Raw genomic sequence first — 19122 nt, 5'->3', positions numbered from 1 at the left:
CCTGTACAGGGATTTTTAAAATGATCATTCGTCAGCCACTGAATTAAGAGCTTTAAAGAAAGGAGCAGAGGGACCTGAAAGTGTTAGAGGAAACAAATGAGATTGCAGCTGACATCTCCAAGGGAACTTTTGTTCAAGGGTGCTCAGGCTGTTGACCTCTTTGCTTCTCCATTTCACTGCCTTTGGATTATAGCATTCTTCAGTACCAGAAAAGTAGTGGGTAATTTCTGAATGGGCAGGTTTTAATTTTTTTTTTTTAAGCAGAAACTTTGGGCATTGCTGTACAGAGATTTTAATGCACAAAGAAACAGTTTTCTTTGTATTTTATAAGTATGGGTTTTGTATACGAGGCTAATTATTTCTTTTCTCCCTTCTTATTGGAGATTGGCGAGTAATGCCTGGTGATCTGCATCTTAGTTTGGAAACCATTGTCTAAACATTTCACTTCTTAGATACCTGCCAGCAAGTTGGCAAAAATATGAGAGAGGAAATGACAAATTAGACCATACTGTTGTTTCCTCCTTTTTTACACTACTTTCTCTATTGCTTTTCCCTCTCATTGTTTAGTTTAGTGTGGAAGTAAGTATGTGGTAGGCTTGGAGTAAAAGTTTTTGCAATAAGGTGACCATAAGTTTTAGCAGAGCAGTTTCCCAAACTGGCTGGCAGTATGTTGAAGGCAAACTGCAGTAAGCTGTGCAAAGGAGCTCAGCCTTTAGCTGAGCGGTCAGGGCCTTGGAGAAGATTTGTCCAGAGCAGAAGTAATGAATTGAGAGTAGCAGAAAGGGCAGATGGCCCAAATCCTCGCTCATCACCTCATCCGGGATCTTCTTGGTATTTATCAGTGAAAGCTTTCTGTAATTACCCCTATGTGCAGAGCATTTTCTGGTCCTTCCAAATTCAGAATGTGATTTTGAAAGGGTTTTGCAGGCTAATGCTCCAGAAAAATTTGCTCCTCAGATACAACAGTACTATTCTGTGAACTGAAACATGAGGAGCACATGGTGTGAAGGATCAGTTTTGTCTAAAGGGAATGTCAATTTTCATGGCCAAACCTGGCTCATACTCTGTGCTTGTGTCTTTCATGCTGTAGAAATGGGGTTTTTAATTTTGTTAGCTTTTTGCAATATTTGGACGTTTTTATTTCTTTTTAAAAAATTATTATTATTGTTTAGGTTTGTGTTTTCAGGAACCCAAGTTGTAGTATTAAGATAGAAGCTCATAAAAATGCAGTTCTGTAATTTCCCACTCTTCAGGGTTTTCCAAAGCATCGGAACAATTAGTGTAGAATATCATTGTGTTCTGTACTGACGGTAATTCTGGTCCACGTTCTCTGAAGTGTTAAAATGACTGCTAGGAAATACTAAATGGCAAATGGGTAAAAAAATCTGTGGGGTAGAGAGATTAATAGGTGTCCCATATCAATTATTGATCGTGTCAAATCAATGTGGCAGTTTCAGTCTCATTTAACTTCCCTATTATTTAATTTTAAAGTAATAGTTTGAGTCTGGACTCCTTTTTCAATGCAATTCTGAACTATCATCTTTAAAACTGCTGCTACAGTGTTCATACTAAAGGGAAGGATTGTCTTCCTTGGATTTGATATTAGTAATTCAAGGCTGCTGTTTGATTTGATCTCTTGTTTTTCTTTCTTCCTTCAAATATTTCTCTTCTGTTACATAATATCTGAATTGGGTGTCATTTCCTCCTGCCCCTCCCCCCACTTTTTATGTGCAACCTTTAGATTTTCCAGGAAAGTTATTTTCCTTTTCATATTGAGAAATTACATGTCGCAGTCATGGCAAACCAATGTGTATCTGTCATGTAGTCTTAGGTCTGTCTATCCTGCCTTTTTTCTAAGAGTGAGTTTGTAGTAACCAGCTTGATAGAACAAAGGAAAGGTAGGAATTAAAGCTAAAATAGGAAGCTGGGAAACAGGTAAAATTAATGCCCTTTAGCAAGATGACCACGCTGCCAGGCAACTCGAGTGAATACTGATTTTAAAGTCATGTCTAACAGTTTAGTGTTAGTACCTAAAATCCAGGGATTAATAGCAGCAATCTCCTTGTTGCACATTAAAAGGATTTAGTTTAGTTTGGGATTAGAGTGTACAAGGTGCCATTCTAGCACAGCTTTTCCTAAGGTATCAGTGAGGTGAAGTGAGATAGCTTAAAGACTGGTTTTTCTATCTGTTGCAGTTATGCTATATATGCACACACACACGTATGGATTTTAAAACTGTGGTGAACTGGTTCATTAATCCTTTAAAATTTATGCTACCTTTAGAAGTGAAATTGTCTGGAAAAGCTTGTTTGAAAGGCTGTTGGAATTATAGGTCTTTCTGGGACTGAAGATGTGGTTGGGCCTGGGTTAGTTCAAGGACATTAAAATCTGTGGGTACTGGTGTTGGAGCTTCAACCTGTAATCAGGACTTCCTTGTGCACTGGATAAGGATAACGTGCAGTATTCTGCTCTTCTCTCCTGCAGCTACACAGGGGGTGGAACAGGATGGGTCATTATTCTCCTCCCATTTTCCCTCCTACAGGTGTTTCTCAGCATGCAAGTGAGAAGAACAACCACCTTGAGAGCCTTGAGTTATATGAGAAAAGGCATATGAACTGCAGTCCCCTCCCTGGTTTTATTTTCTTGGGGAGAAGGAGAGAAGAGTTGTTTAGTTGTTTTATTGCTATCAGTTACTTTTTGTTAGGTTAGCACAACTCATTAACATGTCAATGTGAGATAGCATTACTGCCAGGGATTATTGATACAGAGAAAGAAAAATACAGTTTTTAAATTCTAGCGTAGTAAGTTAAGCACCTGATACAGCATTCTCCAGAATTTTCCTTGAGTTCCTAACATGTGGGCAGTGATGTCAGCAGCCTGAATGATTTATCTGATTATTTATTTATTTAGTGGTGCATCTGATTTTTTTTTTTTTTTTGAAAAAAAGCAATTAATTTTGTTCCAATTGAGTTTAAGTATCAGGCTTCAGCCTGGTTTGGTTATTAATTAAAACTAAGTATATTAAACTGAAGTTTTAGCCAATAGTAGTACAAAAACATGCAATTTCAGAATATCTCTTTAAAATGCAGGGTTATAGAAAAAGTGTATTTTTCTAACCATTCTGGCCGAAATTAAAAATAACAGCTGACTTTAGTGAAAAAGTCACACTTGCAGTTTATCAGAGGACTTAAATCTCTGGTAATTTATAGGAATGCCATTATGTTGTTTGAATTACAGTCTTTTATAACAGTCAGAATGAACTGACACTTTTCCTTTGTGCCTGAAAGGGCCAAATGTGTTCTGGATGATATCACTTCCTCTTACAGATGGAACTCCGTTCCTAAATAATAGCCATTAGAAGAAGGAAGATGCCTGTGCAGACAGAGTGAGATCGTCTTTGCAGATGCAGTTGCTTCCCTTATTTGCCTGCTCCATACCAGTACATTTCCATTCAGCAACCTCACCTGAGCTCCCCATGCTGGAGCTAAAACCTCTTCTTGCTTTTTCTATTCTTACAAATATACAAAGAAGTATTAGGGAGAACAGGGAGCAATGACTCTCATTAATCGGTAAGACTATCACTTCTCTCTTGAGTTTCCTTTCCCAGAGCTAATCAGATCCTGGCTCTTTTCATCTTTCCTTACAGGTCAGGTTCTTTTTCTCCTGAAATCTCATTTTTATGCATCACATTGTAAAAATATTAATTCTAGGTCAAACAACACTTGGTTAAAGTTTTAAGAGTGAGTGTAAGGAATCACTGTGCAGTAGCACATACAGGATGCCCTTTCACAGTAATCCCCTTTCACTTACAGTTATGAAAATCTTTACCCATATTGCTGTATTGTGAACTGTATCTGAACTGTGTATTGTAAGCAGAACTTCGGCTCCAAAACACTTAATTTTTACTAGCATCTCTTGGGAAACTCAGGAGAGATTCACCAATTATATCACTTGATGACAGCCCCAGCACTGTGTACTCCAAATGCCTGTTCAGAAATGAGGAGAAGAGCTCAGTCTGCAGTCTTGCCGTGTGTCTGGATCTGTCAGTATATACTCATACGAAGTTTATTCCAAATCCAGATCCAGACCAAAGTGTGTAATTTGAGCACCAAATCATTGGAAATGTGTGTCTATATAGCCAAAAGGCATGGCAGAACTCCTTTTATAATCTCTTTTTAAGCCTTGTTCCTACAAGAACTGAGAAACTGCATAAACTCCAAGAAAATATATGCAAATTTGCTTTGGTGTTAAAATGTAATACACATGTATATTTGTTGGATTTTTCAACAGTGTTTCAGAGAGAGTACATCACAAAAACTAGATCAAGAAGAGAAGAGTTGTCATGTGCACTCCTGAAATCTATTTCTTTGGAAAAAGCCACAGCTTCTCTTTAACATAAATAAACTTTAACAAGTTTATTTTTCTCAAATGAAACCTCTTCACCAGAGAGTTTAAAGAAATTGGAAGATCTTGGCTTCACTTGAAGGGTTAGGGCTGTTGTGAAATTCTCAATAGCATTAACACATGCCTTGTACAAATGGCATTATGCACTTTTGTTCTTTCCACCTTAGCAGTTCATCTCTCTGAGTGGCCATTATCTCTTGAGAAACACTTGAGCATCACTATCATGTTCTCAATATTTGGTGCATTCTGGTTATTTGAAAACTGTCCTACTCTTTCAATTCTGGGTTTATCTTTCATTCTTACAGGTTTTTTATTTTACAGTTGTAGTCCAGTCTTGGGCTAGAGTCAGCTGTGATGAAACAGTAACCAACATGTAAGTTTCTGGAATTTCTTTTGCCTTTAAGAAGGCTCATTCAGAAAATCACATAATGACGTGAAGTGTGTTAAGTAGAAAGTGCAGCATGTAAGGAGCAGGTTACTGGATTTGTGTTGCAGCAAGCTTCAGGACTTCAGGAGGGAATGAAGTGGGTGTGTGTTGTGCTTTTTTTTTTGCTTGTTTGTTCGGTCTTTTTCTTTTCATAATTAAAGTCAGTGATGGACGGCTGCTGCATTTAAACAAACAAAAGGTGTGAGGCATGAGCTTCTTAAGTTTTACTTTTTCTTACCTGAATAGTTAAATCTGTGTAAACCTGCTTAGGTACACGGAAGGTTTTTACATGATTCAGGATATTATTCAATCCATGTGCATCAGCAGTGGTTCTCTCATACTGCATCAGTGTGTCACAGCAAGTAATGATTTGGGTTTTGAATCTGTGGATATTTGCCTCAATGGTAAATGAAGGAACTCATACCAGAGCTGAAGTCTGATTTCTCTCTGCATAGATAACATTGATAGCATAAATCACACAGTTCTGTCCAGTAAAGATCTTCACACTCAGAAGTAACTATACAAACACATGCACCTATCACATAAATTTCAGGAATTTATACAAGTAAATACAGTTTCTAGTAATTGTCTTCTGCTTCTGTAAGCAACGTTTGGTATCTTGCAAGTTAAAAAGGGTGGGAGCATCAGCTTCTCAGAGTAGCATTAATCATTTTCCTTTGGCTATAAATCTGGGAACAAAATGATTAAATAGACTGGAGAAGAGGGAGTGAAAACTCAAATAAAAAGGCACTTACATTTATTGTGTTGCAAGGTTGTTTTTGGGAGCAGGGTATGTCTCTTGAGACTTTGTTTCTTATCCATTTTATAGAGCTCTGGCGTCTTAACAGCACTGCTTTAATGACTTGTTCTTGGGGTTCTGAGCTGGAATCAGCGTTTGCCAGGAAAATAAGCCTGTTACAAAGAGGTCAGGTTTCATGAGACAGCAATAGACTTGTAAAAACAGATTTTACTGGAACAAATAAAGTCAGAATTAGGAAGATACCAGAAATGTGCATAAAGAAAGATACAGAAGAAGCAAGTATTGAGCTAAACTGATAAACAATAGTAAATTTAAATGAGAGATAAGCAGGGATTTTTTGTTTCTAAAACTGCATTTAGTGACATCAATAAGTTTTTCTGAAGATTTTGTGCAGTTCTTCATAGTTGTGACTTTTGCTGTCTTTAAAGATGAATTTTCAGGGAAAATACATTGTTCCTGATCAGGTGGAAAAATGTTCTTTATATATCAGCTTCAATTAACAACTTGCACTGGACTTTCTGTACAGTGTACCTGAACCTGTTCTTGCTTGCTATTGTGATGGAATTTTGTGTTCTGTGAAATACTAATTGCCCTCAGTTTGCTTTGTAGTTCTTGAGAGTCTCGCCTCTGTCTTTCATCTTCAGCTGTAATGTACCAAGCGCATGGAAGTAAATCATTCTTGCTATATATGTAAATGAAAACCTAATATTATGTTTCTGTTGTCTCACTGTGTCCCTTTAAATAATTGTACCAATATAAGAAAATTCTGGATGCAATTTTATGGTTCCAATGGAGATGAAACTCCTAAAGCTGTGAAAGAGCTTTCCTTCAATAAGACTGTATGATTATCTTCTTGCCTTGTTGCAATGATCCTTTTTCATGCTGCTGACTGTGGTGCAGCTGTGTTACAGGATGGCTCTGAAACTCGCATCACATTGCATTGGTTTGGGTTGTTCTTATCATTTATGCCTTTATTACATTCCTAGAGATTTTATTTTGAAATGTGAGCCAACTTGTCTAGTTTGCTGCATCATACTTTCAGTAAATAAATGAAGAATGCAAAGTGCTGTATTTTCTGTTAGAAAGTCTGTTAAGAACGGCTCTAGGGAAGTATTATTCTGACTCCAGGTGAACACACGTTTGTGTAGGGAGAAATTAGAATGAAGAAGGAGGGAAGGAAGTAGGACAATCTCGATGCCTTTTTTTCCTGTTTCTTTTTCCCCTCCTCTCTCTTTTGTGGTGGAAGATTACAGGAGAGCTGGGTTGCATCAAATCCAGCACAAAGCAAATCTGGACAGTTTGGAGTTATGGGAACAACCTGCTGTATGTGCAGGTTATTTGCCTTTTACTGAGTCTGTTTTGTGCAGCTGAGCTTTTGTAGATAGCCAAAAAACTACAGTGTCTCTTTTTTTACTTCTGATGATTCCTTTGTAATCAAAAGAAAGTCGGTTTAAGGCAAGAACTGTTTTTGTGTCTCCCCCAACAGGCTTTAAATGTGAGAGTTCTGTTGTAACACCTTTATGCATGTTGTGGGGGTTTTTGTGTTCTTGAACCTGGTACTGCTAAAAAGTGAAAGAAAGAGCAAAAATTGGAACCTAGTTCTGTTGGTGAGAGGACAGTTCTGTCTGCAGTGAGGGTGGGGAGGGAACAGACTCAAGAGTCTTTGGGGCTGTGTAAACCTGCTGCCAAAAGCACAGGTTGGGCTGTAAAAATGGGTACCAGGAGCATCTCTGCTTCCTGTGTCCTGGGTGTCTGAGCCACATTTGAGGTGCCAGACCTAGTTTACAATGGCCATGGTGTTTGCATCATGTGTTTCCAACAGCTTTCAAGTGGTTTTGCTGTACAAGGTGGTTCTGTTGTCTTGCTATCCACAGTCTTTGGGTGGTCTGTTCACGAAGCTACACACTCTCACTGCTGATATGATTAGGGACACTCATTCCTGTAGTGCTGATGCAGCTACAGGAATGCAGTGCAAAAAAAAGTGGATTTATTCACACCTGGGAAGTGAAATAGGGATATGAGTAATAGGAATCTTTAAGTTGTGTAGTTAGGCCTGTGCTAGGAATTAATTTGTGCAGGGAAGGGAACTCAGGTGAGTTCACATTTCCTTCACACTCCAGTATTAATCTCTTAATGCTGTGCTGTACCATTAAAATGACAGGAAGGGGGAGCACTCAGTAGAATGCCTGGTGTGCATCAGTACTGCCTGTGTCCTCCATGCAGAATGGCATTTTTGAAATGTGTTGGAGTAAATAGGATGAAAAGCTATTGCCATTAATAAACAAGTAAAATAAAGAAATTATTTAAACACAAAGCTTGAATAGTCAAGAGATGGGTAACTTTTTGCTGTTGGTTTATCTATTGCAACCATGTTTCTGTATCGTTTATAAAGGAGTAGAAATTTAATTGGAATCTGATTTTTTTAAAAACAAAAAAAGTACCATTGAGTTTACAGAGACTGTTCCCTCTGCAGTTACTGGGGGTGGAAACGTGTGTGAAATTATTTGTGTTGAGTTATCCAAAAGGAGTTGCTTCAGAAGAATTGTTCTGTTAGTTGTAAGTAGCAGTAAATAAGCAATTAGTTAGCAGGTTTTGTATTACTTTCCCTTATTTTTTGAGCAAGGAAACCCAACAACTGATCAATTTCTTAGCTGTCTATTAGCTGCAGGATATCTATTGATCTCCCACTTCAGTTGGCTCAATATTGTGAACTCCTCAAGTTGTAGATGCTCAAAATGACATTGATGCTCTGCACATCAGGAGGCAGTTTGGTGACTGCTCAGACTGTTGGGATAAAAGTGTTCTCACCTGCTTCAACTTATTTTGAGATTTTTTTAAAAAAATTTTTGATTTCTTTTTCTTACCACACATGAACTTGTACAACTCTGCAAATGCTTTATTTTATTAAAGTGAGTCAGGAACCAAATGGTGTTTTGGAAATTTCCTATTGTAGTCAAAATTTTTAATGCCAGTCCCAAACTAGTTGAATTAACTTGAACTTCGTTAGTCTAATAATTGATATGGTTACCAGCTGCATGCCAGTCAATTTGTATTCTTAATTCTATTTGAGCATGTCATATTTATTTTCATTGAAACATTTTTTACTGAATTAGGTTAAAGCAAAGTTATTTTAAGTAAACCTTCAACCAGTGAAAACATGCTATTGAGCTAAGGTAACAAGGCAGTTAGAGCCATCTTTCTTTGCATACAGAAATAAAAGGACTATTTGAAGTATTTCTGGGTGTTTTTACAAGTTGATCTATGAACTAGAGTTTGATTTAACCAGGAATTTTTTCTCACTTTAGTCCGTTAAAATTGATGTTCTCTTATTTTTAGCCATTTCTGCATTTGAAGTCCAGCCACTTTCAACTGAAGTCCACGAAGGTGGAGTAGCTCGATTTGCCTGTAAAATAACAGCAAACCCTCCTGCCACTGTGACATGGGAAGTGAATAGAACAACTTTACCTTTAATCATGGACAGGTATGTAGAGTTACACATCTTAGAATGTATTTTATTCTTTGCTATCATTTTGATCCTGCTACAAGAAGAAAATCAGAATACTTGCAATGCCATTACATTAAAAAAGTTCCATGACAACTATTGAAATAGCTAGTCAGAGGTATGTTGCTAATGAATTTTAAATACGTGTTGTGAGTGCAGACCACAGTCACCCACTATTGTCTGCACAGTAATCACTGATCTTTGAACTCTTATTGGTGAATTTTGTATGCAAGTCATCCTCAGGAACAGGAATTGCAGTGGGGAACGGAATGGGTGAACTTTGGCTCTGGGAGTGGTCTGAACTAGTGGGGTTGCTTTCACTGAAGAATTGATGCTGAACTTGTTTTTCATTAGAGGGACAATAAAGAATTATATATACAGAAAATTGGATTAAAACACTTGATACCAGGGAAATTCTATGCAAGGGGTCGTCTCATGAACTGATTAACTTGAAGAATAGAGTCTGCTGTCTGCTAGATTCTTTCCATGTCCAGTTTGTGTTCATTGAAGTGACTCCTGTCCTTTTTGACCTGTAACTCCATTTGAACGTGTCTAAGATACCCAGTATGCAAAGGAAGGAAAAAAGAGAAACTAAAAATTGAAACCATAGGTGGGTTTCTGGGAACTGTACACCAGTTTGCCCATATATCAGAAACTGCTGTAAAAATCATCCAACCTGAATAGTATGAATGTACTAGAAGGCTAAAGAAGGTTGGGATAGTTGATTCTGAGGCTGAGAAAGATCTGCTTGTTGAAAGTAAATTCCTCTGCTCTCATGGTGGTGCTGGGGGGAATTCTGCCTGTAGTTCAGAAAGGCAGGAAGGTGAGTCATGTATCGGGAATGTTTTTGAGTCTCCAGCCTGCTGTTCCCAGGTCAGTGTAGCAATGGCTGTTTGTAAATCAAGGAGTTAATTCCACAGTGGTGTTCACTGGCTGAATGTTTACCTACATTTCTTTTTTTTTGTTTCTGTGGCAGGATAACTGCTCTGCCTACAGGAGTGCTTCAGATCTATGGTGTTGAGCAGAAGGATGCTGGGAATTACCGATGTGTTGCCACGACTGCAGCCAATAGACGTAAAAGCACCGAGGCAGTGCTGAGTGTTATTCCAGGTATTTACCATGTGAGAGTTTTTCAATGGCATCATATTCTTTCTTACAGTATAGCAAAAACACCTAGATGCCTTGACGAGATGTAGGTGTCCCTGAACCACTTGTCCGAATAATTTTGCTTGCTTGTATCTTGTGCCTAGAATATTGTTCAATGTAAGTTTCCACAATTACTGAAATAAGGCTTTTGTGTAAATGTAACTTTCAGCATCCTTTAAAAAAGTAGTTTTATTTCATATTAATTGAGGTTTTGTTCAGCTGTGCTCACTTTTTATCATTTTTGTTTATCTCTGCAAAGCCTCAGAATTGAAGCCTTTTCACAAACCATCTATAATAGCTGGTCCTCAAAACATTACAGCATCTCTTCATCAAACTGTCATACTGGAGTGTGTAGCCACAGGGAATCCAAAGCCAATCATCTCATGGAGCCGATTAGGTAGGTCTTGAAATTACAGCATGTGACCTTCAGCCTGTGGAGAGGAAGTAAAACTGGAAAGAAAGGATTTGAGCAATTAGGTTTCTGTTCTGAAGCTTTGTGTAGTAGGTAACAATTAGTAGGTTAAGGTAGGATGAGTGAAACACTTTCAGTTCCATGCTACAGTACTGCTGTTAAGAAGTCCCGAGTTTTTTGGAAGCTTTGGATTCCTTGATTCTGCTGTCAATCTCGCACTGCCCCCGGCACAGGGTGGGAACAGGGACAGGCAGGGTGCTGACCTCCAGGGATCCCTGACTGGAGCAGAATCAGTGGTGTGGGCAGGTTGTGGTGGCTGCATCCATGAAACAGACCTTTAAGTGTTTCTCCTCCTCTTCTTCTTAGAAGCCCTATGAGAATTGAATTGCACCCAATCAAATGGGCCATTTGGACTATAAATAGGTATAGACAAAACCAGGGTAGTCAGCTTGGGAGGGTAGAAGGAGGAATGCAGTAAGAATATTAACATTGAGCAGAGCATCACATTTTTTTCATGAAAACAACTTACGTTTTCATTCTAACATGTTCAGAAATGTGCAAGTCAGGACTGCACATGTAGAAGCAAACCATGAAAAACTTTCCTACATTTCTCTTTCTAATGTAAGAAATAAACACATCTTTCCTGACTGATTCAGTGGTTCTTACAGAAAAACAAGTAAGAAAAATGTTCACCTAATAGTCATAGAGCATTTGCTGCGAAAATAGGAGAAAATACATGGTAATCAAATATACTAATTTTATCTGCAGCATAATTCAGGAGATGGATGATCACTGTAAAGACGGTGTGTATGTTGGTAGTGATGAACTGAATCATGGTGCCAGGCAGTTGGGGAGGTTAACTTCTAGCTGAGGCGGTGAATTTCAGATATAAACCACTTGAGTAGGTGAAGCCCAACCATCTGAATGGTCAGGAATTAGTGAAGAGCAAATTAAATGCAAAACGGAAACCTCGACTCCGATTTCCTTTGCACCTTTTGACTTTTTTACTCTAATCTAAGCCATTACTGCGTACGCAACTTAATTTAGATAAGTTATTGAAATGATCAGCCTTGTTACCCGCTTCTGCTGCTCTCTCAAACAGACCATAAGTCCATTGATGTCTTCAACACCCGAGTCCTTGGGAATGGGAACCTGATGATCTCTGATGTGAAGGTGCAGCATGCAGGTGTCTACATCTGCCGGGCCACTATTCCTGGCACCCGGAACTTCACAGTGGCAATGGCAACTCTCACTGTGCTGGGTAAGCCCGCTTCCATTTTCAGTGTGTTTGAACACCTTGTGTCTGTCTTTCTGAGCTCTGCTGTGTACTGGGCTGACATTTTATCTCAAACATCGTGCATCAAGGACTGTAGGAAAACTGCAGAGATTGAACAGATCACAGAACTGTGGCTGCCTTCTTCTGTCTGTTGACTTAGATGAGAAGTGTCAGATACCCAAGATTTGAGCTGTGAACTAGCACTTGGAGATACCCAGGTGCAATGTTTGCTCTGGGAAGACAGGCTTTCAACACAGGAAAGGACCTTGTAACCAAGTAGAGATATGTAACGTGTATCTATAAGAGGACAGTATGTCACAGTCTGGAGTTTGATTTGTTTGTATTCATAAGTGCATGAACAAAAATACTTTCAGTGCAGATAGTGTATCTTTAAACACATGTGCTTTGTTTACAAGGAACGTTCTTTCTGCGCGTGTAGATGTGTATTTGGGTGGCTTGAGGAGAGAGGTTTTAATTTGGAAAATTTAGTAGTAGTAGTAGGACTACTGTCCTTGCATTTGTAGGGGCTTGGTTTATTAATTATTTTTTCCTCTTGTAACTTATCTGTAGCTCCACCTTCGTTTGTGGAATGGCCAGAAAGCTTAACAAGGCCTAGAGCTGGTACTGCTCGTTTTGCTTGTCAAGCAGAAGGAAATCCTGCCCCCAAAATTTCATGGTTAAAAAATGGAAGGAGAATACACTCCAATGGTAGAATAAAAATGTACAACAGGTAAGACTGCAATTGCTGTAGGAGAGCTGTGCTAGTGATGTGCTACCAAAAGATGACATTCCAATAGCTAAATATAGCCAGTCAAGATATAACTCAAGTAAACCTGAAATTGGACATTAAATGTAGTGATGGATGCACATTAATCAATACCTAAAATAAGTAAAGCTTATGTGATAATTGCCTTACCTGGCAGGGAGGGTGGTGGGCAGGACTGGACTAAAGACTTTCACCACAGAGTTGCTTTAGATTTACACAGTAGCAGAATCTTGCCACTACTTCTGTTGAGTGAGCAGCTTATATTAAAGAGTTGGTTCAGGAATTAAAAGCTGAAGGTTCTGCTTTTTGCAGGGAGGGAATAGATGTGCAGCTTTGTTTTCACTGTGCCTGGCTTTGGAGGCACGAACAGAAACATGGTGGGTTTTGCAGAACACTTCAAGGTGCTAAATTTCACTGCTGTGCATCCATTGCTAATAGAAGAATTTGTGGCATGTAAGTAAATTATGCTAAATTTAGGAAGCAGAGGCAAACATAAGTGTTGTTGCATTATGTGGAGCTAAGTTTATCCAAGATGTGAGCTTCTTTTCCACCTTTTTCTTCCTTTTGGATCCAGTAAATTGGTAATTAACCAGATCATTCCTGAAGACGATGCCATTTATCAGTGCATGGCTGAGAACAGCCAGGGCTCCATTCTCTCCAGGGCCAGACTCACTGTGGTTATGTCAGAAGACAGGCCCAGTGCACCTTACAACGTCCATGCTGAAACCATGTCGAGCTCAGCAATCCTGCTGGCCTGGGAGAGGCCACTGTATAATTCAGACAAAGTGATTGCATACTCTGTGCATTACATGAAAGCAGAAGGTAAGCAGTTTGATTTAAATGCCATCTAATGATTTGTATGTGATAAGGACTTGAATGTCCTTGCAAAGACTGTCAGATTTGAATGGTTCACATTCAGGGCTGCATCAGAGCATTCCAGCATATAAATGCATACTGTAATCAACAGGCAAGCTTGGGGAAAAACGCTTTTGCCACGTCCTCTCATTTGTGGGACTGTGTTCTTCCGACGTACCTGTGTCTGATGGCTCCAGTGAGCAGATTCTGAAGTTAGGAGTGCACTTTGGAACCTGGGGCCTCCATAGTGCTCTCTGGACTTCCCTCTATCCTCAGCAGCAGCTTCTGCCTATTCTCTTGTGTGTGTGCTTGGCAGGGAAGAACAGAGCATACAACAGACTCCTGGAGGATTACAGAGTTGAACTTCTCAACACAGACTGCTCTTTTGTTTAGATCTCCAAATTTTTGTGACTTTGCTGGCTTTGATATATTTGGAGTAGAATAGTTGATACTTTGTCTTAACTACCTTCTCTTAAAAGGAATATTGGCCAGCTGGTAAAATCTATTCTTCTTTTACCCCTTGATGTCCTGTAATGAGAAAAGTCTACTCAAACACAAGTGCTGAATTTCCATGAATGGCTTATCCCAGTCTCTGGAATGGTATACAAGTTCCTGTATAGAAGGGAATGGATAGTTGGAATAAAAATGAGCAACTAGGCATTTTAAAATCCCTTAATATTGCGTAATGCTTAGCTTTGAGTTAAGGTAATATAAGGTGGTAAGAAACAGCCACTTTTCGAAAGCAGGAGCTGGTGTCTTACTGATTTGGAAAATTCTTAGATGCGTGGCTTCAAGTAAGCTGCATTGCAGCTCTGTTTTCTAGGAGTGATTTCAGTTTCCATTGCTATTCAGTAAGTGGTTTATTCAAGGACAGGACTGCAGATGCTCAGCTCTGTGTGGAATACCAGCCTGCCATCTGCTAAGCAGAGGACAGGAAGGACAGCTTAATTAATCTAATACTGATGCAGGAATAGCCACGTTTGCTTTTGCAAGTGGGATATTTCAGGACACAGGAGAATTTTGTCTGAAGGACGGAAGGAAGGAAAGAGTTTTAAAAGATAATGAGAACAAGAGGTGTGGGAAATTACCCCCTACTCTTTCAGTCACTGAGGTATTGTGCTCACAATCCCCTCTTAAAGCTAATATGAATAAAGTCACATTGGATAAGTTATCTGGATAATTGTAGGGAGCAGAGACCATACAACTTCAAAGAAAACTGGGAAACTGTCCTTAGGGAAGTGTGTATTTGTGCAGGAAATACTCTTGCACAGTAGTGAAAGGAGTTATCTTCTGGAATATGCTTTTTGCAAAAATCATTTTGCAGTCCCTACCTTATTTGCTTGCTTATCCAAAGGTTATACTTTATGAAATGAGATTGCAGCTTGTCTTGGTTTAAAAAACAAACTTCAAACAAAAGCAAGCAACCAAACAGAAACCTCTGATTTATTTGAACTTTCTCAGATACCCATTTTTTTTAATCTTTTCTGACTGCCTTGTGATATTTATCTTATTTAATGTAATGTTGTTGTACATCCTTTCACATTAGTGAAAAAACCCACATAAGGAGAGTGGAGAGAGCTGTGTAAAGAGGAGTAATTATAGTGGTGGGATTCAAAATGTAGGTGATCTGCATGCATTTTAAATTTTGTAACATGATTGCGTAGTATCAGAAGTTTGCATCAAAACATAAACCCCACTTTTGTTTTATAGAAAAATGTTGAGCTTCAAGGGCTAGTGGACTGCACTTCTGTAAAAAGAATAGCTTTCTAAGTGATAGAATGATAGCCTGTAAACCTTTCAGGAGATGTTGCACTCCCACAGAGGCATTATTGAAAGTCTAGGAAATGCCTTTGTGAATAATTATCGCATCAGCCATCTCTAATGTAAATTCAGAAACATTTAAAGAAGTGCAAATTAAATATTAAGGAAAATCTTTTGCTGACATTCACACCATATCGGGTCATAGAAGTGCTAACATAGACTGTTGACATAGTCAACATCTTATTTACTGTCTAAGAATTCTAGATAATTACATATTAGTGTAAATGTTTTGTATTAATGTATTGCTTTCATTATTGCTTTCAGCTTATCTTTCCCCATTCTACCCTCACACCCTGTTTCTGACCCTAATGTAGGTTAAAAATTATCTCAGATATATCTGACTTTACTAGATTTTATCTTTGCTTGAAGCTTCTTATGAACATAAAGGTATAAACAAAAAAGTTACAGACATATTTCTCTCTTTAGTTAGGAACCTCATTTGCAAGTGTGAGTAAAGAACATAGTATTGCCAAAGGAAAACAGTGCTTGCCAAGTCTCCAAAGTTGTACTGATGTTTGTGATTCCATAAACATTAAATAGAAAGCAGAACTGGATAATGCATGCATCATATGCAGTTTTAAAGAGTTTTTTTGTAGACATCACAATGTGGTAGGTGTTTTGAATACAAAAGATACCATCACTTATTGTTACATTTCACAACTCAAATACTCTGATGTTTCACTGTAAAAACAAGTTCAGGTTCTCTTCTCTATATAAAAAAAAAGTTAGTGTTTTAATCAAGCTAGTTGAAGAAACTAACAGGTGTGGGTTTTGTGTGTTTGTTTTTTGTTTCTTTTAGCAGAATATTTTACATTCAAATCGGGGTCATAGTAGCAAGAAGAATAAGGGTCTGATGAGCGTGCATGTTGGAGTGTGTTAATTCCTTGTTAGTGATTTAGAAAAGGCACAAAGGGAACACTGATTGTGGTGGAAGGCAAGCCTTGTTCTCTATTGTGGCTGTTTCATTAGGGCCTCTGCATGAGGCCTAGCAATCCATTCAATGAGAGAACAAGTCCTTTTAATTTGAGCTCAAGGATCTTGTTTAGCAGGTCAGAAATCGTGCCTTGCAATTCCTAATTAACAAGCCATTAACTAGTCTGTTGTGAGATGCTTGTAATCTTGTCTAATTAAAATGCTATCAAGTTAATTCATAAATGTGGGAAAACTTAATGGTGGAATTTGCCTTTCGTTTTGTTTATAAATTCCGTTGTGAAGAGGAGGAGCTGGCTCTTACAGAGTTTTGATTAAGTTGACGTGCACTTGGTGTGAATTGTTCGTTAGCACAGCAGCTTTCACCACACTTGGTCCACTTTATAGCTTTCCTCTATAGGAATAAAGCCCAACAAAGACAAGGACTGCTGCATGCATTGCTATGCATATTTTCGTGTGAATTGCTGGCAATTTTTTTCTTTTTTTCTTTTTTTTCTTTTTTAACAGCTTGCTAAGGAGCCAAACATTTTTGAAGCTTATTCTGGTCTGTTCTTATTGGCCTTTTTCCAAATTAAAATAAAAAACGTGTCAATCAAATGTAATAGAAGTTGCATGGCTAAAATGAGATCCTTTTGCTGAATAAATTCTTTCTGTTTGTTTCTTTTGGGGGGCAGGAGGGTGTTTGTTTTGTTTTTGATGGAGTGGAGCCCTCACATTCCTTACAGTCTGCTATAGAAAGGCTCTGTAAATAGGTTTTGAAAAAAAATCCTCACTCTAAACAAATAGATTTAGAAGCTGGGTATGAATGATAAGGCTATTAGAGCTTGTCTGTTGTGTTACTGTACATTGGGCACAGTTTGTTGTGACTAATGCTAAATAGGGTTTAGAGTTGCATTCAGCATCCCTTATTGAGGAAAATCCTGAAACACCACAGCCTGTACTACAGCAAGACACAGTTACTCCTGTGCATAAAAGAGCTTTTGCTTAATAGGTTTGAAAAAATAGAGGCAGGCTGGGGAAGCACATGAAATTAACTTTGTAAGATCTTGAAGCCAAAATACTGTGATGTTTGAGGCTTTTCAGGAATTTTTGTTTGTGTAACCTTTGTTTTATACCAGGTTTAAATAATGAAGAGTACCAAGTGGTCATTGGAAATGATACAACCCATTACATTATTGATGACTTGGAGCCAGCCAGCAACTACACCTTCTATATTGTAGCTTATATGCCTTTGGGAGCCAGTCAGATGTCAGACCATGTGACTCAGCACACCCTCGAAGATGGTAAGAAATTATTTTGGTGAATGTTTTTATGTGCACTGAGTCGAATTGTGCAGTGGTAACAGTTCTTGAGGGTCTCAAATTTCTGTTGATACCAGTGAGACTTCTGGGTACCACAGTACAAGACAGCCAGCTCATGAGAGGAATGAGAATAAAATAACATTCTGACAGGGCAACAATGTGTATTACACAGAGTCTCTTTCTCTGTTGAAAGACATTTCATTAAATCACGTTAATAACTATTCTAGGTCTTTAAGCACTTCCTTGATGATGAGAATTTGACGGTAGCCTACGGTTGGTCTCTGATGCTCTCTTGGGTATCTGAAATGTGGATCAAACTGCACACCTACTACATCTTTTGCAAATTTTGTAGGGAAATTTGAAATAAAAATTTGCTGTACAGAAAAGAATTTAACCTTTTGTTTTAGTTTGGGGTTTTTTTGTGTCTATGTGCCTTTTTTAGTAGAATCAGAATTTTGTGAAAGACCCTGCTGAATTATTTCTGTGCAATGATTTAATTAATCTGAACATCATGGCAGCAACAAACTGTTTAGTGTAGATCATTAGAACTGATTAATAAATTCTGACAGGGTTAAGCTTTGGCAGCATGGAACATTGCCATTTCTTGCTGTCTGCCTGTCTCTTTGTCAGAACCCTCCTTACATGGGTGGTGGAAGAAAACATGCACCAGGTGTTCGCCAGTGCAGGTTGTTGTCTGGGCTCTCGGTTGGAGCTGCTGCATCTAACCTTGACAGGCAGTGTGTCAGACCAGTCAGGTGCTGATTGCCTTTGATTACTGCTGGCAGCAATAAGAAGAAAATGTTGAGGGCCTTGCAGAAAAATGTTTGCTTAAGCTGTGCCGCATGCAGCAGGTGAGAAGTGTCAAGTTATTCTTAAACAACAATCTACAGAACTTGTTGGCTTATTGAGTTTTACATTACTGACACGTCATTGTAGGCTGAGGTATCAGACAAGCATTTTCTGTCATTTACCTCTTTATCTTTGCCTTTTTAGTTCCCTTGAGAGCTCCTGAAATCAGTTTGACGAGCAGGAGTCCCACAGATATTCTCATATCTTGGCTGCCAATTCCTGCAAAATACAGGAGAGGCCAGGTTGTCCTGTACCGTCTGTCATTCCGCCTCAGCACAGAGACCAAAATCCAAGTGCTGGAGCTTCCAGGCACTTCAGATGAGTATCTCCTTGAAGGCCTGAGGCCTGACAGTGTGTACTTGGTTCGTATCACTGCTGCAACGAGGATTGGCTGGGGAGAGGCGTCTTTGTGGACCTCACACCGAACTCCCAAAGCTACAAGTGTGAAAGGTAATTCTTAACATACTTTGCACTGAACAACAACGCCTTTTGGGGTGGTTGGATTTTTAAATTTTCTTTTTAATTCCAATTATACAGAACAGAAGAAAATGAGTCTAGAAGCTAAAACATTTGAGCAGCTCACAAACATGAACTAGACTTTCCTGTACCATTTTGTCCAAAGTGAAATACATTTCTGCAAACTAGGACACTACAGATTAGCACTGTAATGTGC

General features: G+C 38.7%; 1 protein-coding gene across 1 annotated transcript in view; it reads left to right on the top strand.

The window, feature by feature from the left end:
• Nucleotides 1-19122, top strand: part of PRTG (protogenin) — an 80464-nt gene that overhangs the window by 20826 nt on the left and 40516 nt on the right. The window contains 8 exon segments of the mRNA XM_032123290.1: nucleotides 8928-9072; nucleotides 10070-10203; nucleotides 10499-10636; nucleotides 11754-11912; nucleotides 12498-12657; nucleotides 13268-13515; nucleotides 17418-17582; nucleotides 18594-18899. Coding sequence (XP_031979181.1) covers nucleotides 8928-9072; nucleotides 10070-10203; nucleotides 10499-10636; nucleotides 11754-11912; nucleotides 12498-12657; nucleotides 13268-13515; nucleotides 17418-17582; nucleotides 18594-18899 — 1455 coding nt within the window.

Source organism: Corvus moneduloides, chromosome 13 (genome assembly GCF_009650955.1).
Source record: "Corvus moneduloides isolate bCorMon1 chromosome 13, bCorMon1.pri, whole genome shotgun sequence".
Classification (NCBI taxonomy): Eukaryota; Metazoa; Chordata; class Aves; order Passeriformes; family Corvidae; genus Corvus; species Corvus moneduloides.
This window is presented reverse-complemented; position numbering and strand designations above follow the sequence as displayed.